General features: G+C 46.7%; 4 protein-coding genes across 4 annotated transcripts, besides 4 other annotated features; all 4 read left to right on the top strand.

Annotated features, from left to right (window-relative positions):
- Positions 1-615: 615 nt before the first annotated feature.
- Positions 616-635: a microsatellite.
- A 1,531-nt stretch (positions 636-2,166) lies between these two features.
- PVX_094480 (hypothetical protein) lies at positions 2,167-2,691 on the top strand (the record flags this gene model as incomplete). Its single annotated transcript, XM_001614314.1, has 1 exon — positions 2,167-2,691. The coding sequence occupies one exon, from the start codon at positions 2,167-2,169 to the stop codon at positions 2,689-2,691; it is 525 nt and encodes a 174-aa protein (XP_001614364.1).
- A 113-nt stretch (positions 2,692-2,804) lies between these two features.
- On the top strand, positions 2,805-4,544 carry PVX_094475 (hypothetical protein, conserved; the record flags this gene model as incomplete). The annotated part of the gene is made up of 1 exon (XM_001614313.1): positions 2,805-4,544. One exon carries the CDS (start codon positions 2,805-2,807, stop codon positions 4,542-4,544), a length of 1,740 nt encoding a protein of 579 aa, XP_001614363.1.
- Positions 4,545-5,886: 1,342 nt separating this feature from the next.
- On the top strand, positions 5,887-8,058 carry PVX_094470 (hypothetical protein; the record flags this gene model as incomplete). Its single annotated transcript, XM_001614312.1, has 1 exon — positions 5,887-8,058. One exon carries the CDS (start codon positions 5,887-5,889, stop codon positions 8,056-8,058), a length of 2,172 nt encoding a protein of 723 aa, XP_001614362.1.
- Positions 7,400-7,421: a microsatellite.
- Positions 8,059-9,689: 1,631 nt separating the features above from the next.
- Positions 9,690-9,710: a microsatellite.
- Positions 9,711-11,239: 1,529 nt separating this feature from the next.
- Positions 11,240-11,272: a microsatellite.
- A 118-nt stretch (positions 11,273-11,390) lies between these two features.
- Positions 11,391-16,010, top strand: PVX_094465 (regulator of nonsense transcripts, putative; the record flags this gene model as incomplete). Its single annotated transcript, XM_001614311.1, has 1 exon — positions 11,391-16,010. One exon carries the CDS (start codon positions 11,391-11,393, stop codon positions 16,008-16,010), a length of 4,620 nt encoding a protein of 1,539 aa, XP_001614361.1.
- Positions 16,011-18,011: the final 2,001 nt, after the last annotated feature.

Below are 18,011 nucleotides of genomic sequence, written 5' to 3'. Positions count from 1 at the left end.
CTTCCGCATCGTAAGAATCGTCAGAAATAAAATTACACTATTTTGCATTCTTTTATTTTTTATTTTTTTTTTTTTTTTTTTTTCACTTCACCTGTTCGAAGACACCTTTTTTTCATTTCATTTTTGGCGTAGTTGCCGCCCTTGTTTCCTTTTCTTCGGCAATTCTCCCCGACCCCTGGTCACTTTCCCCCACGCGATCTGTGCATAAACGGGTTGCTGGTGTTGTACGCATATGGGCATGTGCACAAGTACGTTCGTGTCCGCATGTGTATATTATATGCACTTGCTATGCGTGCACACCCCTCCACTCGTGCGCACATTTTTTTTTGCCATTTTCTACATTAAAAGACGCTATTTTGAAGCAGCAAAGTAACGCCACAATAATTATCGCGCGGGGGAAAATCTGTTACGTTTGAAAAAAACATTTCATTTAAAATAACATTTCATTTAAAAAAACATTTCATTTAAAAAAACATTTCATTTAAATAAAATACACTGTTTAAAAGAAAATTTTTTTTTAACTTCATACCTCCCTGACTTTCCACCTTTTCAATGCACAAACGGGAAGGAAAAATTTATGCAACACTGTGCAAGCTGAGAACAAAACGAAATAGATGTCCCCTGAGTTGTCAACAATTTTGTTCTGCGCTGCGCGGTGGAAATTGGCCAACTTGGGAAATCCCTCAGTTCGCCACGTCGGAGGAAGTTTCCAAAAAAAAAAAAAAAAGTAGCAGTGCTAAAATGGCAATTCGGAAAAGTTGTGGAATGTGAAGAAAAAATGACGCGCATGCGGTTAGACCAAATGGGAAAATGGTCAGAACGGTTAATTCATTTTTTTGGAAAAAAAAAAAGTGAGATACGCGGGAAGGAGAGCTGTCTAACGTTTCACATGTGATGGTACAACGTACGAAGATTCTTCAGCCCCCACCAAAAAAAAAAAAAAAAAAAGTAATACACACAACATGGAGCAAATGAACAGATAAGGTGGTACACAATTGTGTTGTTCGAACCGGATTTGCAAAGTTACAATGTCTTTCTTCGCCTCTCAAAAAGGAACTTCCCTTTTTTGGAGAACGTGCCAAGCGCTTCCGGTGCGCATGTTTATCTTTGGCATACTTCCTTTGTAGCCACCTCGTATTAAACGTTGCTCCACTGAACAGACGCTGTTGGTGAAAACTCGATCAGTGTGCAAAGGGGCCTACGTTCAAATGAGTTTCGCAGAAATAGGTTTACCCGTATATAAGTGCACATGCGGTCGCCACACACGTTTGCAATTTGTGTGCATTCATTTGGACGCGAGGGTGAAGCGCGCTTACGGAAAAATAAAATTCCCACCGCAAGGGGTTCTCTTTTGCGACGAAATATATCCTTTTACGGTTCTTATGGGAGCAGTATCTCCCTTTCTTCTTGTTTTGTTTTCTTTTCTTTGCGGATGTAACACTTTGTAGAATGTGTGCGGGGGGATGATCCGCCATGCATGTGCGTACTTACGCGGGGGTAGACCAAACAAGTGAGCTTCATGCTCCACCATGTTTTACAAAATAAATGGCACCTTTTATCCCTTCCAAAGGCACAACAATTGCCTGATTATGTGTAAACAGAACAGGGTGCCCAAGTGGACCGTGTGGCATACCGCCCTTGGAGACAGCTCCACGGTTGATTCGTCTCGATCTTTTGAAACATCGCAGTAGAAAGTTCTATGCGAATTTGATTTACCTGATGAATGTGTCGCCATATCTGCGGACATAGTGCCACTTCACAGGGGAAGCCTTTCCATAGTGGTACTTCTCGATGGGCGAAAAAGAATCGTACACGCTTTGGGTTTCACGTGTGTGAAGAAGGGCCCATAATGAAAAAAAAAAAAAATTATCAGAATGGGTAGCCATTTTGTAGGAATTTTTTTTTTTTTTTTTTTAGCTAGCCATTTTGCAAAAAAAAAAAAAAGTTCTACTTACCACTGCGTCGCTCTTTTTTGAAACTCCCTGCAACAACTTTTTACTGGCATGAAGAAGGGGGGCCGCATCCTTCATGCCAACTTTGACGTTAAGAACGAATGGGAGGAAAGGAGTTGTGCGAAAATGCGCTAAGAGTCAACGCTAAGAAAAACGCAGCAGTTTAGCCGAAGTGGAAAAGAGAGAAAAAAAAAATTGAGCATCCCCCCAGAAAATGAACTCAGGAAGTAAGTTCATTATAAATAAATGCATTTTTCTGATTTTTTCGAAAATATCGCCCATGCTATGTGGGGCGGAAAAAAGAAAACTGCATGACGAAATTGTGGAGCACGTGAAGAGTTCCAAGCTGATCAGCTATCCTGTAGACAAAACATGCATAAATTTATTTTTCATATCGAAAGAAATTGACAAGCTGATCAGTGCGCGAAGTGCAGTCGTATCGGGGGGTGACCAGAAAAGAAGCCACACCACTCTGCAGAGCTGCTTAAATTTGTATTACTTCCTAATCACATGTGCAAAGTTGAAGAAGATCACTTTTGTGCACAAGAAAGTTCTTGAATATGTGGAGCAGAGAATTGCCACGAGTCTACAAATCACGGGGGTCGAAAGCGCGGATGAGAAATACATCCCGTATAGCATCCACATAAAAAATGAGAAATCGGTTAGCCACTTGGTGGCCGAGCTGGGCGCAGACTGCGCCGCGTATTTGAAGAAAATCAACGGCGTTAAGATAAGGTGAGTGCGGCGCTGTGCATGTGGGGATGCTCCTTCGGGGGGTTCCCCTACAATGTGTAGGTATTCCTCATCATCATCGTGATCATCATCATTATCATTATCGTCATCGTCGTGATAATGGTGATCCTCCCCCCCCCCCCCAGACACCTAACAATAGACAGGAGCCAAATAAACATAGACGAAGAATGGAAGCAGAAACACCAGTGCGCATTTAACAGGAAGAAGCTAAAAATACCGATAAGCAAGCACAACTATGAATTTATCCTAAACGGAGTAACCGAATCGGCGTTAAGGGAAAAGGTGTTGACTCTTCTGAACAGCCCATATGAAAATCAAAGCCTAAATAGAGACGTAATAAAAATTCTGAAGAAGAGGTACGATGTAGCGACGAAGCTTGGGTATAGAAACTGGGTGGACTATTCAATGTCTCATTTTACAAGTGAGAAGGGTAAGTACAACAAATTGAGGGACTTCTTTAACCTAGTTAAGGAGAAGGTGGATAGGGATTATGCGCGTGTGAGCGTTAACATGGGGAAGTTACTCCGTTCGGGGGGGGGCAGTCAACCGAGCGATCGGTATGGCCTTCCCCACGACAGAGGCGAATTGCGACGTGATAGAATGGCCCCTCTTCGGGATAAACCCACCTTGCACGACTGGAGCTACTACCACAACAAATGTGCGAACAAGCCAGACGAATACTTCGTGAATACCTTCTTCCCCCACGGGCACGTCTGGAAGAATTTCATCGAAATAGTCTCTCGGATTTACAACTTCTCCTATGAGGAGGTGCGAGAGAAGGGCGTTACGAAGAAGTGGCCCAAGGGGACTCTCGTGTATAGGATTGAACGGAGGAGTGCTAATCATAGCAGTGGTGCCAATACACACGTATACGAATCACTAGCACGAAGTCGATTTGGAGAGAGTCCCAGAAGGGAAGTCCCCCCCGGGGATAGTCTGCTAGGCTATATGTATATAGTACCCTACATGGAGATAAAGCTTAGGGACTATTTTAGAGTGCCCTCCATGAACTGCCTATCGAATACCTGCCTGATATGCCCAGGACACGTAGTGGTTGACTACAAATTCATTGGGACCATACCAATAGAAAAAAAGCTCTTCAGTTGTTCAGAAATTTTAACCCTATTTCATGAATTTGGGCATGCCTATCATTTGTTGTTACTGTCTAGGAGGTATACCCTCTATCGTTTTTCGAACATGCCCTTGGATTATGCGGAGTTCTTTTCGCACATGAGTGAACACCTGGTGAATAACCTCAGCGTGTTGCAAGCGCTATCAAATAAGGCAGATAATAACTCCAAAATAAGTGAAGATATTTTCAAGGCCATTAAATTTGACTCCTCTCGGCTGGCCAACATCTTCACGCACGCGGTGGTGGACTACGAGATCCACGGGTTAAACCCTCGAGAGTTTTTCGCCAGCCATTTGGAGGGTCGCGCGGGAGTGGCACACGGGAAGGCACACGAGCAGGTACATGCGCAGGCAGATGGGCAGCCATATGACCGCGCTCATGCCGATGATTCGCTGGCCCCTTTTTACAACCTCATTGGAAGCTACCTTCCCTACAAAATTGGGCCCAGCTATTCCATACACTCGACCAGCTTCCCCTATCACTTTTCCTGTTACTACGCGGGCTCCGTTTTGAGCTACCTGTTGGCGGAGATGCGGGTCCTCATGAACATCCCCACTGCGGACTTGTCCATCAAGCGGAACAGTTCTCTCGTTGCTTTTCAGAAAAAGTTTTACGCCATTGTGGCGGAGGATTTCATTGGCTCGTCTGGCTGGCCTGGCTCCTCCGTGATCGACCGCGCGCTGGCGAACAGGCATTTGCTGGCCTGACGGGGCGGACGCGGGGCAAGTGTAGTTCCCCCCGGTAGCACCATTTTCAAACAAGCCAATCCCGCGGATGCTCAGGCCGAGGTGCCCGCTTCGTTCGTAGACATTTCGTTTTAGGCGTTGCGCGCGTTTGCCCATAAAAAGGGCACACATGTATACGTATATGTATATGCAAATATATATGTATATGTAAATGTATTTCTTTTTTTTTTTTTTTTTTTTTTCCGTTAACGGTGAAGTTTGTTTAATTTTTTGTAACGCCTTTATTTGGTTCTCCCCACTTCGTCAAACAGGTGGGGACTGCGGAGGGTTAGCCCCAATTCAAGGGGAGCTGGCTTCCCCCCTCTCCATGTAAGTCACATACTAAATCCAAGAGCGAGTTGAGAGCGAAAAAGGGAAAGATAGCAGTAGCAGCAGCAGAGCGGTAGCATGGGAGGGTATTACCAAAAAGAGGGCGCGCAGAAAAAAAAAAAAAAGAAGAAACCTACACCATTTGAAGATTCAATCATGGCCTTTGCCATTTTGCAAAAAAAACAGAAGCAGAATCAGAAGCTGAAGAAGCAGCACTGGCATGCAGATGCTCCCTTCTGTGGCAAACAATTTGGTCGCGCAAAAGGTGGCCGAAAAAACGTATCGACTACGCCCCCAAAGAACCTGGTGAGATGCTGCGAAGGAGGGGACGAGAAATAAATGCTGAGGGGCTACTTAACGAGGAAATTTAAAAAAAAAAAAAAAAAAAAAAAACGCACTTACGCAATAATCTCTTGTTATAAGAATTGCTGAGAAGGGGCAGCAAAGTGAATGCTTCCCTATTTTGCTACTCGATCGATGATCATGTGAGGATTCTCCGCGTGAGGGAAACAATCGCTTGCGGAGCTGGACTGCTTGCTTGTTATGTTACGTCAATTTAGGTGCTCGAAAGGGAGGAGCGCCCGGGAAGAGGAGGAGGAGTAGACGTCCAGCACGTGCCCATTGGTCGTGATTTTTTGCGTCACTTGAGCGTTATTTTTGCAACATTTTTGTGACAAAATTGCAGCCATTAGGGTATAGTGACGCAGGCAGCGAGCGCCACTGCTCAGGTTTGCTTTCCCCATCAGAGAGTATTTTTCCCGCCCGTCCCGCGTATAGCCGGATGAGCTGTGCGGCACAAGCGCTGGGGAGGAGAAGCTAAGCAGGAAAAGATCCCTCCGGATTGGAGATCTCAGCAGCGGGGCTGGATAACAAAAAGAAGGCGTAGGAGACCCCCCTCGGCATAGCTTCCCCTTTTGCGTAGCTCCTCCGTACGCCTCACCCGTTACTCTGCCCCTTCCCCCACATATAAGCACGCCAACCCCGAAGCAGCAGCATGGATATAGAAAAATGCAAATGCTACTACGAAATATTAAACGTTGAAAGTACTGCGACGGTAGAGGAAATCAAAAAGAGTTACAAAAAAATTATTCTTCAGTACCACCCAGATAAGAACTCCCATTTGTCCGAGGAGGAGCAGAAGAGGTGCACAAATATATTTCGGCAAGTTCAGGAGGCATATGAATGTTTGGTGGACGAGCGGAGGAGGAAATGGTACGACAGAAATCGGGTGCGAATCATTGCAGGAAAGGAAAGTGAGGAAAAGCGGGAGCAAAGCAGGCAAGCAGGAAGAAGAAGTGGGAGCGCCGGAAGTGATAGAAGCGGTGGAAGTGGTGGAAGCTTCGGAGGAGCCACCTCGGGTGTAAACCTCTGGGAATATTTCAGCAGCAGTTGCTACGAAGGATTTAATGACAAAGATGAGAGGAGCTTTTACAATGTGTATAGAAAATTATTTGAAGAAATAATAAAAGAGGAAAATGAAGAGCTAAATATGTATAACCGTTACGGTAGGAAGGGAGAGAAGGGGGAGAACCAAGTGAATGCTCCCTCCTTTGGGAACTCCCAATCGGGGGGAAAACAAATAGATGAGTTTTACTCCTATTGGGCTAATTTCTCCACCGTTAAAAAATTTGACTATTCGTATGAATATATGAAAATGTTTGAGCAAGAAAATAGACACGTAAGACGAAATTTGAAGAAAGTGGCTGAAAAGAGAAGCCTAAAGGAGAGGAAGGAGTTCAACGAAAATGTGAGGTCTCTGGTGGAGCATTTGAAGAAACACGATGTGAGGTACCTCAACAGGGTTGTGGAGTTAGCCGAGGAGAAGAGGAAACGGCTAGAAGAAAAGGAGAGGCAGCGTAGAGAGCAGATACTTCAGAGGAAGCTGCTGTTTGAGCAGAATGAGGAGAAACGGGAGGACCCCGGGGGGGAGGAAGCATCGGAGGAGGAGCAACCCTGTGGCTATTCCTCGAGCAGCCAACAGGGCCACCGCGAAGCGGGGAAGCACCGTGCTGGTCGCGGGGGCCAACGGAACGACGACTCGTATTGTGAAGAGGGAGAAGCCGGGGGAGGCGACAAAGATGAGGACAACCCCTACGGCGAAATCATCTACCGGTGCGAAGTGTGCAGGAAGAACTTCAAAAGCATGAAGCAGTACAGCTCGCACGAGAAGTCCAAGAAGCACGTGAGCAACTTTTTGAAGCACGCCAAGAGGTATGCCTTGGGGGGCATTTTCGGCGCCGGGGGGGCCGAGTCGCAGGGTAAGCGGGTGGATGGGCAGGCGGACGATCAGATGGATGACCCGATGGATGATCAGATGGATGACCCGATGGATGATCATATGGATGATCATATGGACGGTCAGATGGACGACCCGATGGATGATCAGATGGATGACCCGATGGATGATCAGATGGACGACCCGATGGATGATCATATGGATGATCATATGGACGGTCAGATGGACGCCCCTAATAACCCACAAAGCGATAACTCGGAGGGGCGCGCTCCCCTGGGCGCCCCAAAGTCGAAGGCGAAAAAAAAGAAAGACAAAAAGGGCGCGGCCCCAGAGAAGAACCTGCCCGAGTGGGTCAACTCCGCCTCGGAGTCCTCACACCTGGATGAAGACGTCTTGTCATGGTACAAAGGGAAGAAGCGGAATCGAAACAAATTGGTGCATTCAACGGAAGAAGAGGGCATGCCAGACGCAACAGAAAGTTTGCAGCGGGAGGGGTCTCCTCAGCAGGACGATTCTGCACAGCGGGAGGGGTCGCCTCAGCAGGACGATTCTGCACAGCAGAAGGCCCCCTCGCAGGCCGCAAACGAAACGGACTCGAGCGACGACTATGCATCTTCCAAGCGAAAAAAAAAATCGCTAAAGAAAAAAAAAAAAAAAGAAGGTGTTAACAGGAAAGAAAACGAAGAAAAAGACTTGGAGGAGCCGAAGGAAGACAGTAAGGACATACGCGGAAAAGCAAATTCGAAAAGTAAAATTAAAGAAAGTACAAAAAGTCTGGTGTGTAAAATGTGCAGGGAAACATTTGACTCGCGAAATAAATTATTTGCACACATACAGAAGGAAGGGCACGCAGCAAATAAGGTTGTTGCTGACGTGCCTGCAAAGGTGAATAAAAATAAAAAGGGCAACAAGAGGGAGAAACTGCCATAACGCTTGTCGCCTTTTTAACGTTTGCGTCGTTTTATTTTTTTTTTTTTTGGCTTCATTCTGTGAAAGGGTCCACTGGCAGTGCCCTCCATGAGGATAGCTCTCTAGTTGCAGCCTTTCGTTTGAAGTGGTTATGCTGCCCGTCATTTGTGTGCACATTTTTACTCTTCTCATTATTTTTACGTGATGTAATGTGATGTGACGTAACGTGATGATTTTTTTTTTTTTTTTTTTTTTGTTTGGCGAGCGTAACTCGCCTACGTGTACCAATGTGAAGTAACCACCGCTATAATTTTGCGTGCCTAACGCTGAGCACGCTCTTCGCCGCTTTTATTTTCCCACCTTTTGATGTTCATTCCCCACTCTGCATTTTTTAAATTCCGATGAGTTTGTTTTCAAATTAGATAACTTTTGAAAAAAAATAAAAATAAATAAAATAAAATAATAATTTTAAATGACAAAATTAGAAGAGCGAAATGGTTGGGATGAGTCTGGGGCGATGCTTCCGCAGTTGGGGAGACACATCACCAAAAGGTAAGCACTGCGAGAGGTGCCTATTTGGACGCAGAAAGGGGGAAAGGCTCACATGGCGCAGCACAAGTTGGGATTTTTCGTCGGCCCCTCGCCGGGGGCGTTGCAGCGAAAGAAAGACCTTTGCGATGAAAGAAAAACCTTTGCGACGGCCATTTGGGCCTACTGCCAATTTTCGCATTCTTGTTTGCTTTAACTGGGTACCAAGATACCTGCGCGACGGTAGTGACTTCCCCCCACAGTTTCGTCAATTCATCGTGGCGTTGTTTTTTTTCACATTAAAGTTTTATTTTTCCCGCTTTTCCAGCCCTGTGCTGTCTCCTTCACCCAGGAATTTTTATTTCCCCGTTGGGACATATAATACACATGACAGCTGAGTATTCGCAGCTTTCCCGCGAAGTGTACAGAGGAAGGGAGAAACCCATCATGTTGTGCCCTTCTGCTTGGTGTTTACCGTTGATGGCCCACCATAAAGGGAAACACAAATGGAGGCAATTTTTTAACAAAGATTTTTTTTTTTTTTTTTTTCGCCCCCCGTCCATTTAGTGACATTTGCGTTCACCCCGCTGGCACCGTTCGGGGCTTCAAAGGAACGAACATGTTGACCGTTTTTATTCGCCTTACATTTTCTTTTCCTCTTTTCCAACCCTTTGCGAGGGAATGCACATGGGCATGTACTATAGGCACACATGCATGGAGGAATATTGCTCCCCTATTAAGATGTTCACTTCAGTGTTGCCTCTTTTTAGACGACCGATCTGTCCCAACTGTGCAAAATTGTGTTAATGCAACGCATCGTGGGGAACTGCAACGGGGGGATGTCCCTCCGTATGCCGTGTGTGGAGGTACATGCAGGTAGGTACATAAATGAATAAATGGCGGTACAAATGAGTACCCACACAAAACTGCAAACACAATTGGTTATGTATCCCCAGGACATGTGCATACACATATGGAGGGAGAGGGTGAGATTTTATTCCTGCCTTCTTCACTTTTGCGGGGGGAGAAGTCTCAAAAGAGGAAACTTCCTTTTTGCCAAAGGGGATATCCCATTTTTAGAAAGAGCAAAATGGAGTATGCCACCTTCGTGAGCCCTGCAGAGGGCGGTTAGGAAGCGGCGCGCAAGGGGGAAACGTTATCACACGAGTGTACGTTCAGAAGTACATCCATTCATCCGATCATAAGTACACCCGCTCATTTCTTCATCCCTCCCTACGCACATATCTGCGCGCATGGCACTTGCGTAGGCGCTGTACATACACGTAGCCACCCTGTTATGTGCATGTGCGGAAGTTTGTATGCCCCCCCTCCCTGCATGCGTAAAAAAAGGTACCCATCAGGGAATAACTAAAGCAACGGAGAAAAGGCATTCACATTGCATAAAAAAACATATAACAATCTGATGAAGAGAAAAATGAAAAAAAACGCGGAAAGGATTAGGAGGTGTACGAGGCTGGATTGCTAGTGAGTACCAAAAACGTCGGGATTAAAAAAAAAAAAAAAAAGTACTCCCATGTACACAAAATTGAGTATTTATTTATTTATTTTTTTTCCTGAGTTAACCTACGTCAAATGGAGCTATAATGGAATTTTTTTTTTTCACAAAATGTTTAAATATGTACATATCTGTGTATTTATTTATTTATTACATACACGTAATGCATATTTTCACATTTTTGCATTTACCCGCCTGGCCAGCTTAACCCTTTTGAGCATAAACGGAGCTGCGTCAACTCGCTGAACATACCCAGCTAGGTTGAAGGGCATGCTGAGAAAAAGAAAAAAAAAAGGCAGAGAGGTGGAGATGAGGTATAGGCAAGCACACTATGATTAAGAGGTGTTGAGCTGAAGAAAGTTTCTTTTTTTTCTTTTTCTTCTTTTTCTCCTTTTTCTTCTCCTTTTTCTTTTTTTTTTTTTTTTTTTCACCAAACTGGGATGCACTCTCTCTCCCTTATGTATGTGTATTCGCCCTTGTGCAATTGTACACATATGACATGTGCGCATGTACATATATAGGAGAGGTGTATGAAATGACCAGACTTTTGGGCCCTTTTTGTGCAAAATCAAAGGAGGATATTGTCGTCCCCCCTTTTTTTAACACACGAAATTGGGTAGCGGTGAAACCGCGCGCTGTGTATTCCTAGTGTATGTCATTTGGAAGTTCCTCCGTGTACAACTTTGTTCGGCTCTGTGCAGTGCCGTTTGGGAGGGCAAAAAAATTGCTTCCTTTTTGTAGAAAATTGGCTAATTTGCCTCTTTTTACAGGAAGTTGGCTAATTTTCCTCTTCTTTTTTTTTCCCCCCCTTGTGACCTCTTTTTGGGGGAGGGGTACCCACAAGTTGCAGAGCGCAGAGGGGTGGTGCAGTTCTGCCCAAGTGGGAGCTTTCACATGAGAAGTGTGCACACGGAGTGGGCGTCGGCACTTGGTTCACTCAGCGTGTACGTACAATGTACACTTTTTAGAAGCTAACACCGTGTGGTAGTGCCCTCCTTTTATCGCGCCCATAAGGAGAGAGAAATCCGAGGGGGGTAAACACGCACAGTTGTGAAATACTCATTTGTGCACACGGATAACGTAACCCACGACGTATTTTCCTGTTTGCACTTTTGGTGTGGTGAGTACGTAGGCACCCCTGATCGATCGGTAGGGATAAAAATCCACCCGGGAGAAAGAGGATAACACGTGCGCATGCAGTCACTTATTGTACCTGCGAGGAGCTCCTCCCCTCTCCTGTTACACATAACCCGTGGAGGAGCCCCCCTTGCCGCTGCGCAAAAGGGAGACGCCGCCACACGTGGCAACCATGGAGAACACGTTCGACTACAACCAAATTGATGTGGACGATTTTGACGACTTTTACAATTTCTGCACTCTGAAGGGGAAAAAAAAAAATGGGAAAAAAATTGCCGAGCAGTTTTTCCAGACGGGTGGAGAAAGCGGGGCAGACGTGGTGGACGGCGGAGAGGGCGGCGAAGACGGCACGGATAACTCCTCCGTAGACACCACCACCGTGTACAAAGAAGGAAGCAAGAAAAGTAGGCCCACTGGAAAGAAGAGCAAACCAGCACGACGGACTCGCAACGCTTCGCATGAGAAGAGGCTGGATGATGTGCAGGGAGAGGAAGAGGACCACCTGATGGGGAGGAGAGCTCTCGAATTGGACCACAGATACGGATACGTAGATGATGGCCTTCACGAAAGCGGTGGTGACATCGCACTGGAGGATGAAAGTTTGGCAGAGGAGCGCATTGCTAAGTATGGTAAAACTGACGCGTGGAATAACTTGGGATGCAAAAAAAAAAAAAAAAAAAACCAACAGAGGGATACACAAAACATGGGCTTCAACAACCCACACAGTAACCATAACGAGAAGGGGCACTCCCTCCAGGAGAGAAGCAGCTGTGGGGACCGAACGTCCAACAGGTATGTTAGCTTGCCCAGGGAGGACTACGAACAGGATAAAAAAAAAATGTACGAAGATTACAATGCCAGGGGGAAGTACCCAAGGGAGTGCAGCCAGTACTCCAACAGCAACTGCGATAGTTACAGCTATAGTGTTGACATGGCATGCGCCAGTAAGGGGAATAAAGAAAAGCCAAAATATTTTCGATGCCGTTACTGTGAAATGGATTCTGTGGACAGTGTGGTTCAGTGCAACACGTGCAATCGATGGTTCTGCAATGGGTCCTATGGCACGTGTGGCAGCCACATCGTCACGCACCTGGTGAGGTCCAAGCACAAGGAGATTAAGCTTCATAAGAAGAGCCTGCTGGGTGAAACCATCCTGGAGTGCTACAACTGCGGGTGCAAGAATGTGTTTTTGCTGGGGTTCCTACCCACGCCTGAGGAGGGGGTCGTCGTCATCATATGCAGGGATCCGTGCTTGGCCAGGTGCATTTCGCTGAGCGGGAGGGGCGAAGCGGAACAGGAGCGGGTCACCCAAGAGGGGGGGAAGCAAACAGATGGGCAGCCAGCAGATGGGCCGCAAGCAGATGGACCGCAAGCATATGGGCAGCAAGCAGATGCGCCGCAAACAGATGGGCCGCAAGCAAATGGGAAGGGACACCCCGCCGAACTGAAGGACCCCCCGGAGAGAGAGCCCAAGGAGAAGAAAAAGGGCCTCCCGTACGAACATTTCCACGGGGAAGATGACCCAATCAGCACGGATGAAGATGACGTTGCGAGCACGAAGGAAGACACGAATATGGTGAAGAACAAGGGATACCTAAGCAGCGACGATTTTGGGTACACGAGTGAGCAGGAAAAGGGGAGCTCCGCGGGAGGAAGTTCCCTCAACAGGTTTGCAGCGAAGAAGGGTCAAAATGGAAAGGAAAAAACGGAGCAAACGGAGCAAACGGAGCAAACGGAGCAGGATGTGAAATCGAAGGACTCGGAGGACGCAAGCAACTATTGCGCAACTGTAGGAAACAACCTAAAGGAGCTAATAAAGATGAAGGACTGGGACCTGAACAAATGGCAACCAGTGATTGAGGACAGGTGTCTGCTCGACTGGCTAGTAAACATCCCCACGGCGGAAGAAGCAGAGAGGAAAGGAAAGAGAACCACATCGTATAATGTAAACAAGCTAGAAGAGCTATGGAAAAATAAAAAAGACGTGTATATAGATGAGCTAGATGGAGAGATTCTAAATGATGAACCCGTTAAGGTGGAGCTAAGGTATGAAGATGCCTACCATTACCAGTCCATCTTTGCACCCTTAATTCAGTTGGAAGCTGATTATGACAAATCGATTAAGGAGGGGCAGAAGCAGGCTAATGTGACCGTCCGGTGGGATATAGGGTTGAACAAAAAAAGATATGCCCATTTTATTTACGTGAAGGAGGAAAGTGAGTTAAGGTTGGTAGCAGGAGATGAGCTAAAGCTGTCCTACACATATCCTAACGGAACGGTGTGGAGTTGCGAAGGGCACATTTCCAGAATTCACAACACGGAGGAAATAGCCCTAGAGTTGAGAACCTCCAGTACGGCCAACGGGCCATGGGTAAACAACATAACCACTGGGTACGCCGTCGAGTTTGTGTGGAAAAGCACCGCGTACGATCGAATGCAGTTAGCGTTGAATGAGTTTGCGCAAAATTCCTACTCACTCAGTGGGTATTTGTACCATAAGCTACTTGGCCATGAAGTCTCAGAGGAGTCACTCAATTATTACAAAACGGCATTGAGCAGTCAAGTCCATGGGAAGAGGTCTCCCCCACGTATAGTAAATTACTCAGCCCCTAATTTAGCCGCACTTAATCACTCACAAATTGATGCTATAAAGAAAAGCTTAGTGTCTCCTTTATCCCTCATTCAAGGGCCACCAGGTACAGGGAAAACGCTAACGTGTGCCACTCTGGTGTACCATCTGTCTAAGACAAAGATGGGCAAAGTGTTAGTCACTGCCCCGAGTAACGTCGCTGTGGATCAGCTCTCTGTGAGGATCCACAAAACGGGGTTGAAGGTGGTACGGCTCTGTGCCAAGAGTAGGGAGTACGTCCCCAGCATTGCCGATTACCTCTACCTGCATAATCAAATGAAATTGCTCAAATCGGATATTGGAGAGGAGTTGAACAAGCTACTTGAGCTGAAGGAGGAAGTTGGGGAGCTATCCCAGAAGGACGAAAGGAGATTAAAGAAGCTAATCTTTTTTGCAGAGTATAAAATACTGCTAGAGGCAGATGTGATATGTACCACCTGTGTGGGGGCCATGGACAAACGGTTGAAACGATTCCGGTTTAGTCAAGTGCTAGTTGATGAAGCGACGCAGTCAACAGAACCGGAGTGCTTAGTACCCCTCGTGACGGGGGCTAAGCAGATTGTACTCGTTGGAGACCACTGCCAGTTAGGTCCCATAATAGTTTGTAAAAAGGCAGCCAATGCAGGGTTGGGAAAGAGTCTTTTCGAACGATTAGTCATGTTGGGTATCACACCCTTCAGGTTAGAAGTCCAGTACCGTATGCACCCAGCGTTAAGTGAGTTCCCATCGTATGTCTTCTATGATGGTTGCCTCCAAAATGGTATTACACTAAAGGAGAGAGAATACCCTCTGAAGGACTTCCCATGGCCAAATCCAAAGTGCCCCATGTTTTTTTATAACTCCACTGGGTTGGAGGAAATGTCCGCTTCAGGGACGAGCTACCTAAACAGAGCAGAAGCCTCCAACATGGAAAAGCTAGTCAGGACCCTCATCAGTTGTGGATTGAAGCCAACCCAGATAGGGGTAATAACACCGTATGAGGGGCAAAGGGCTTACATAACTTCCCTTTTCCAAAAGAATATTTCCTATCAACACTCCACAGAGATAGAGGTGGCCTCTGTGGATGCATTTCAGGGGAGAGAAAAGGACTTCATCCTCCTCTCTTGTGTTCGTTCGAACAAAAAATTGGGAATCGGTTTTTTAAATGACCCAAGGAGGTTAAACGTAGCTTTGACGAGGGCCAAGTATGGACTGATCATCTGTGGCAATGCGAAGGTGCTCTCCAGACACCACGTGATGATAAAGAAAATGCATAACTCGAATGAGACCATCACGAATGTTAACTCTGTGTGGATTAACCTCCTCAGCCAGTTTAAGAAGAAGGAACTCATCGTCGAGGGGTGCCTGTCCAATTTGAAGCCCATGAACATTCACATTCCGACCCCGATGAAGCAGCCCTCCAGGTACATCAACTTTAGTTACTTCCTGCCGAGTGAGCGGCCCCCCCGGGCGGGCGCCTTCCCCGGCAGGGGGAGCGGTAGAAGTGGAAGAAGCGGAAGAAGCGGAAGAAGCGGAAGAAGCGGTGGGAGCGATAGCAGCGGTGGAAGTGGTGAGAGCGATGGGAGCCTCCCCGGCAGTGGCGACGGAAAGACCCAAAGCAGCAACACCTTTATGCACATGAACACGTCCAACCTGAGCTACTGCAGTGACGCGGTCATGAACAAGGAATTCCTCAGCTACATGCACCAAAGGCAAGTAGGCGGAGCGAAGCAGGGGGTAAAATCTTACGTAAACAATTTGAGTCAGCTCTCCCAATTTAATGAAGACTCTATAGTTAATAAAAACTCCCCAAGTGATAGCTTCCCCAATTATGAGCCTGCCCCTTCCCTTTCGCATAGCACGAAAAGTTATGCCAACCCAAATTTCCTGTGCTATAGTAACAGCGGTTTGAGTGAGGATAGGAACCATGTGGCCAACCACTTGGTGGACTCCTCCTTTAGAGAAAACTTCGGCGGAGGCAGCTTCGTGAGGAACTCAGATTTGTTCCCCTACCAGTTTTACTACGGCAATGACAGGGACGCCTCCAGTCTGCACAATGGGCAGGGCTCCCACGGGTCGCATCATACACGCAAACCGCGCATCGCTGGCGGCCACCACGGGGAGATTAAACAGAAACTAGCCAACACAGCAGATGTAAGGAGATACCGAAATAGAAATGTATGAAAAGGCATTTTCACATAAAGATCAGTTCGAGTAAGGTAGGCATATTCTTACAGGCCAGATGAGGATCCACATTTGACAGCTCATATGAGGGACTTTTTTTTTTTTTCCTTTTTTTTGTGATCTTCCCATGGAGAAGGAGCGTGCCGCCTTCCTCTTTTTCTGCATATCGAAGCATAGTAGTGAGGGGCATAACCGGACGGAAGGAGAGATGGTAGAAGCAGGTTGGACCATACCGTTGGAGGATGACCCATCATGGAAGCAACCCCTATAGGTGAGTGAATTTGTTTAGGCACATGCCCACGCGGGCGAATCGTACCTGTGTAAGTGTCCAGAGTGACCATGCGAAGGGGTGGCAAGCGGCAAGTGGGAAAGCAGGCAAGTAGGCTGACAAATGGAAGGAGTATATATTTTTGCTCTCCGTAGACTCCCTTTCGAAGTTTTGAAGTTCGAAAGACGGCGTAGGCACCCTACAGAGGGAACATCCAAATTGGGGTGATGCACATTACGGGGGGGCTACCCACACATGGGTTGTATACCTAACGATGGGAATTACACACGAGATGGAGGTGCAAATAACTTTATATAAATTTAGAGGGTGAAAATATAAAGAGGCTCCTTAACGAAGTAGGTTCTTCGTCTGCCCCACCTGTGGAGGAATATGACTTAAAAAATAACAACAATTTTTCGACCAGGGAAGGCCCTTTTGCTTTTAAAAAGGCCCACCAACATGTGTCCCCTCGCGCAGTTGCTTTTGCCCGTCTAGCCAGTCCACACATATACATGCATGTGTGTGGAAGGAATTAAGCGGGAGAGCGGTACCGAGGATATCACACCCATGTGGCCGCCCTACACCGTGGCCGTCCTACGTGGCCGCCTCACACCGCGTGCGCACATGAGAACGCGCGCTCCTACCCGTTTTGTAATTTTTCGTTGGAAGGTGGACCACACAAGATCATCCTCATCGATAATGCGCGTCGTAAGTTTTTTTTTTTTTTCTTTCCCAGCGCGCTGTCTGTGCAGGTGGAGAAGCTACGCATATGCACACATACATTGCGCAATATACACGCTTAAATGCACCTGTAGTTGCTGCCTTGGATGGAGCTGTGTTCCTTCCTTCCCATAGCACCTGCACCGCTCCTCGTCCATTGCAATTTTTCCTGTGAACAACTCAACTGTAAGAGACGCGCGCGATAGGGACGGATGAACTTGCATGCACGTGGGGGACAAAACTGCGAAATGTTAACTCCAAATGGAGGAAAAAAATAAAAAATAAAATAAAAAATAGAACGCACAAAATGGGCAGCACGCGAAAAACGCGCCCGTTGCATAAAAGCAGGTAAGGTGAAGGACCAAGATAGTGCGGCATGCTTTTGATGTTATTTTTTTTTTATTGTCTGTAAGTTGTTGGGCCCCTCGCCAAATTACGCAGCCTGTTCACAAGCTTCATCACTTTGTGACCCGCGTTGTAAATTCCCCCCTCTGGGAGTGACCCAAATTTGCGGCACATAGTGGGAGCTTTACCCTGCCGCTAAAAAGTGTCTCATTTTGAAGGAAGGCACTGAACAAGGGTGAAGCCTATTTGTGGACTTCAAATGGACAGAAAAATAAAAGGTGAAAAATAAAAACCAAAAAAGAGTAGCACCCTCTCGACAGTGAACGGATAGGCAACCCCTCAATGGTTAAAAGTAAGCGTAAGATGAGGAAACGAATGAGGGGAGTCCCGCTCAGGTGGGGCACACTTGCATGTTAGCTGTCTGTTCCCGCGTGTGCAGCTGCTGTGAGAGGGGCCCCCACCAACATGCAAAAGTGCCAACATGCCAACTTGCAAAAGTGCAAACGTTCCGTCCGGTTAGCCACCTCCCTTCACTTCTTTCTCACCCACCCGCGTCCAAAGTTAGCGAGAAATTAAAGAAACAGTTCCTAACCTTCGAGGAGGGGAAGGACCTCGTCACGAGCACCCTCAAAACGGGGAGGGGACTTGAAATTTTGAACAAGGCGATC

Source organism: Plasmodium vivax, chromosome 8, assembly GCF_000002415.2.
Source record: "Plasmodium vivax chromosome 8, whole genome shotgun sequence".
In the NCBI taxonomy this organism is placed as follows: domain Eukaryota; phylum Apicomplexa; class Aconoidasida; order Haemosporida; family Plasmodiidae; genus Plasmodium; species Plasmodium vivax.
Note: the sequence above shows the minus strand (reverse complement) of the source record. Positions and strands in the feature narration are given on the sequence as shown.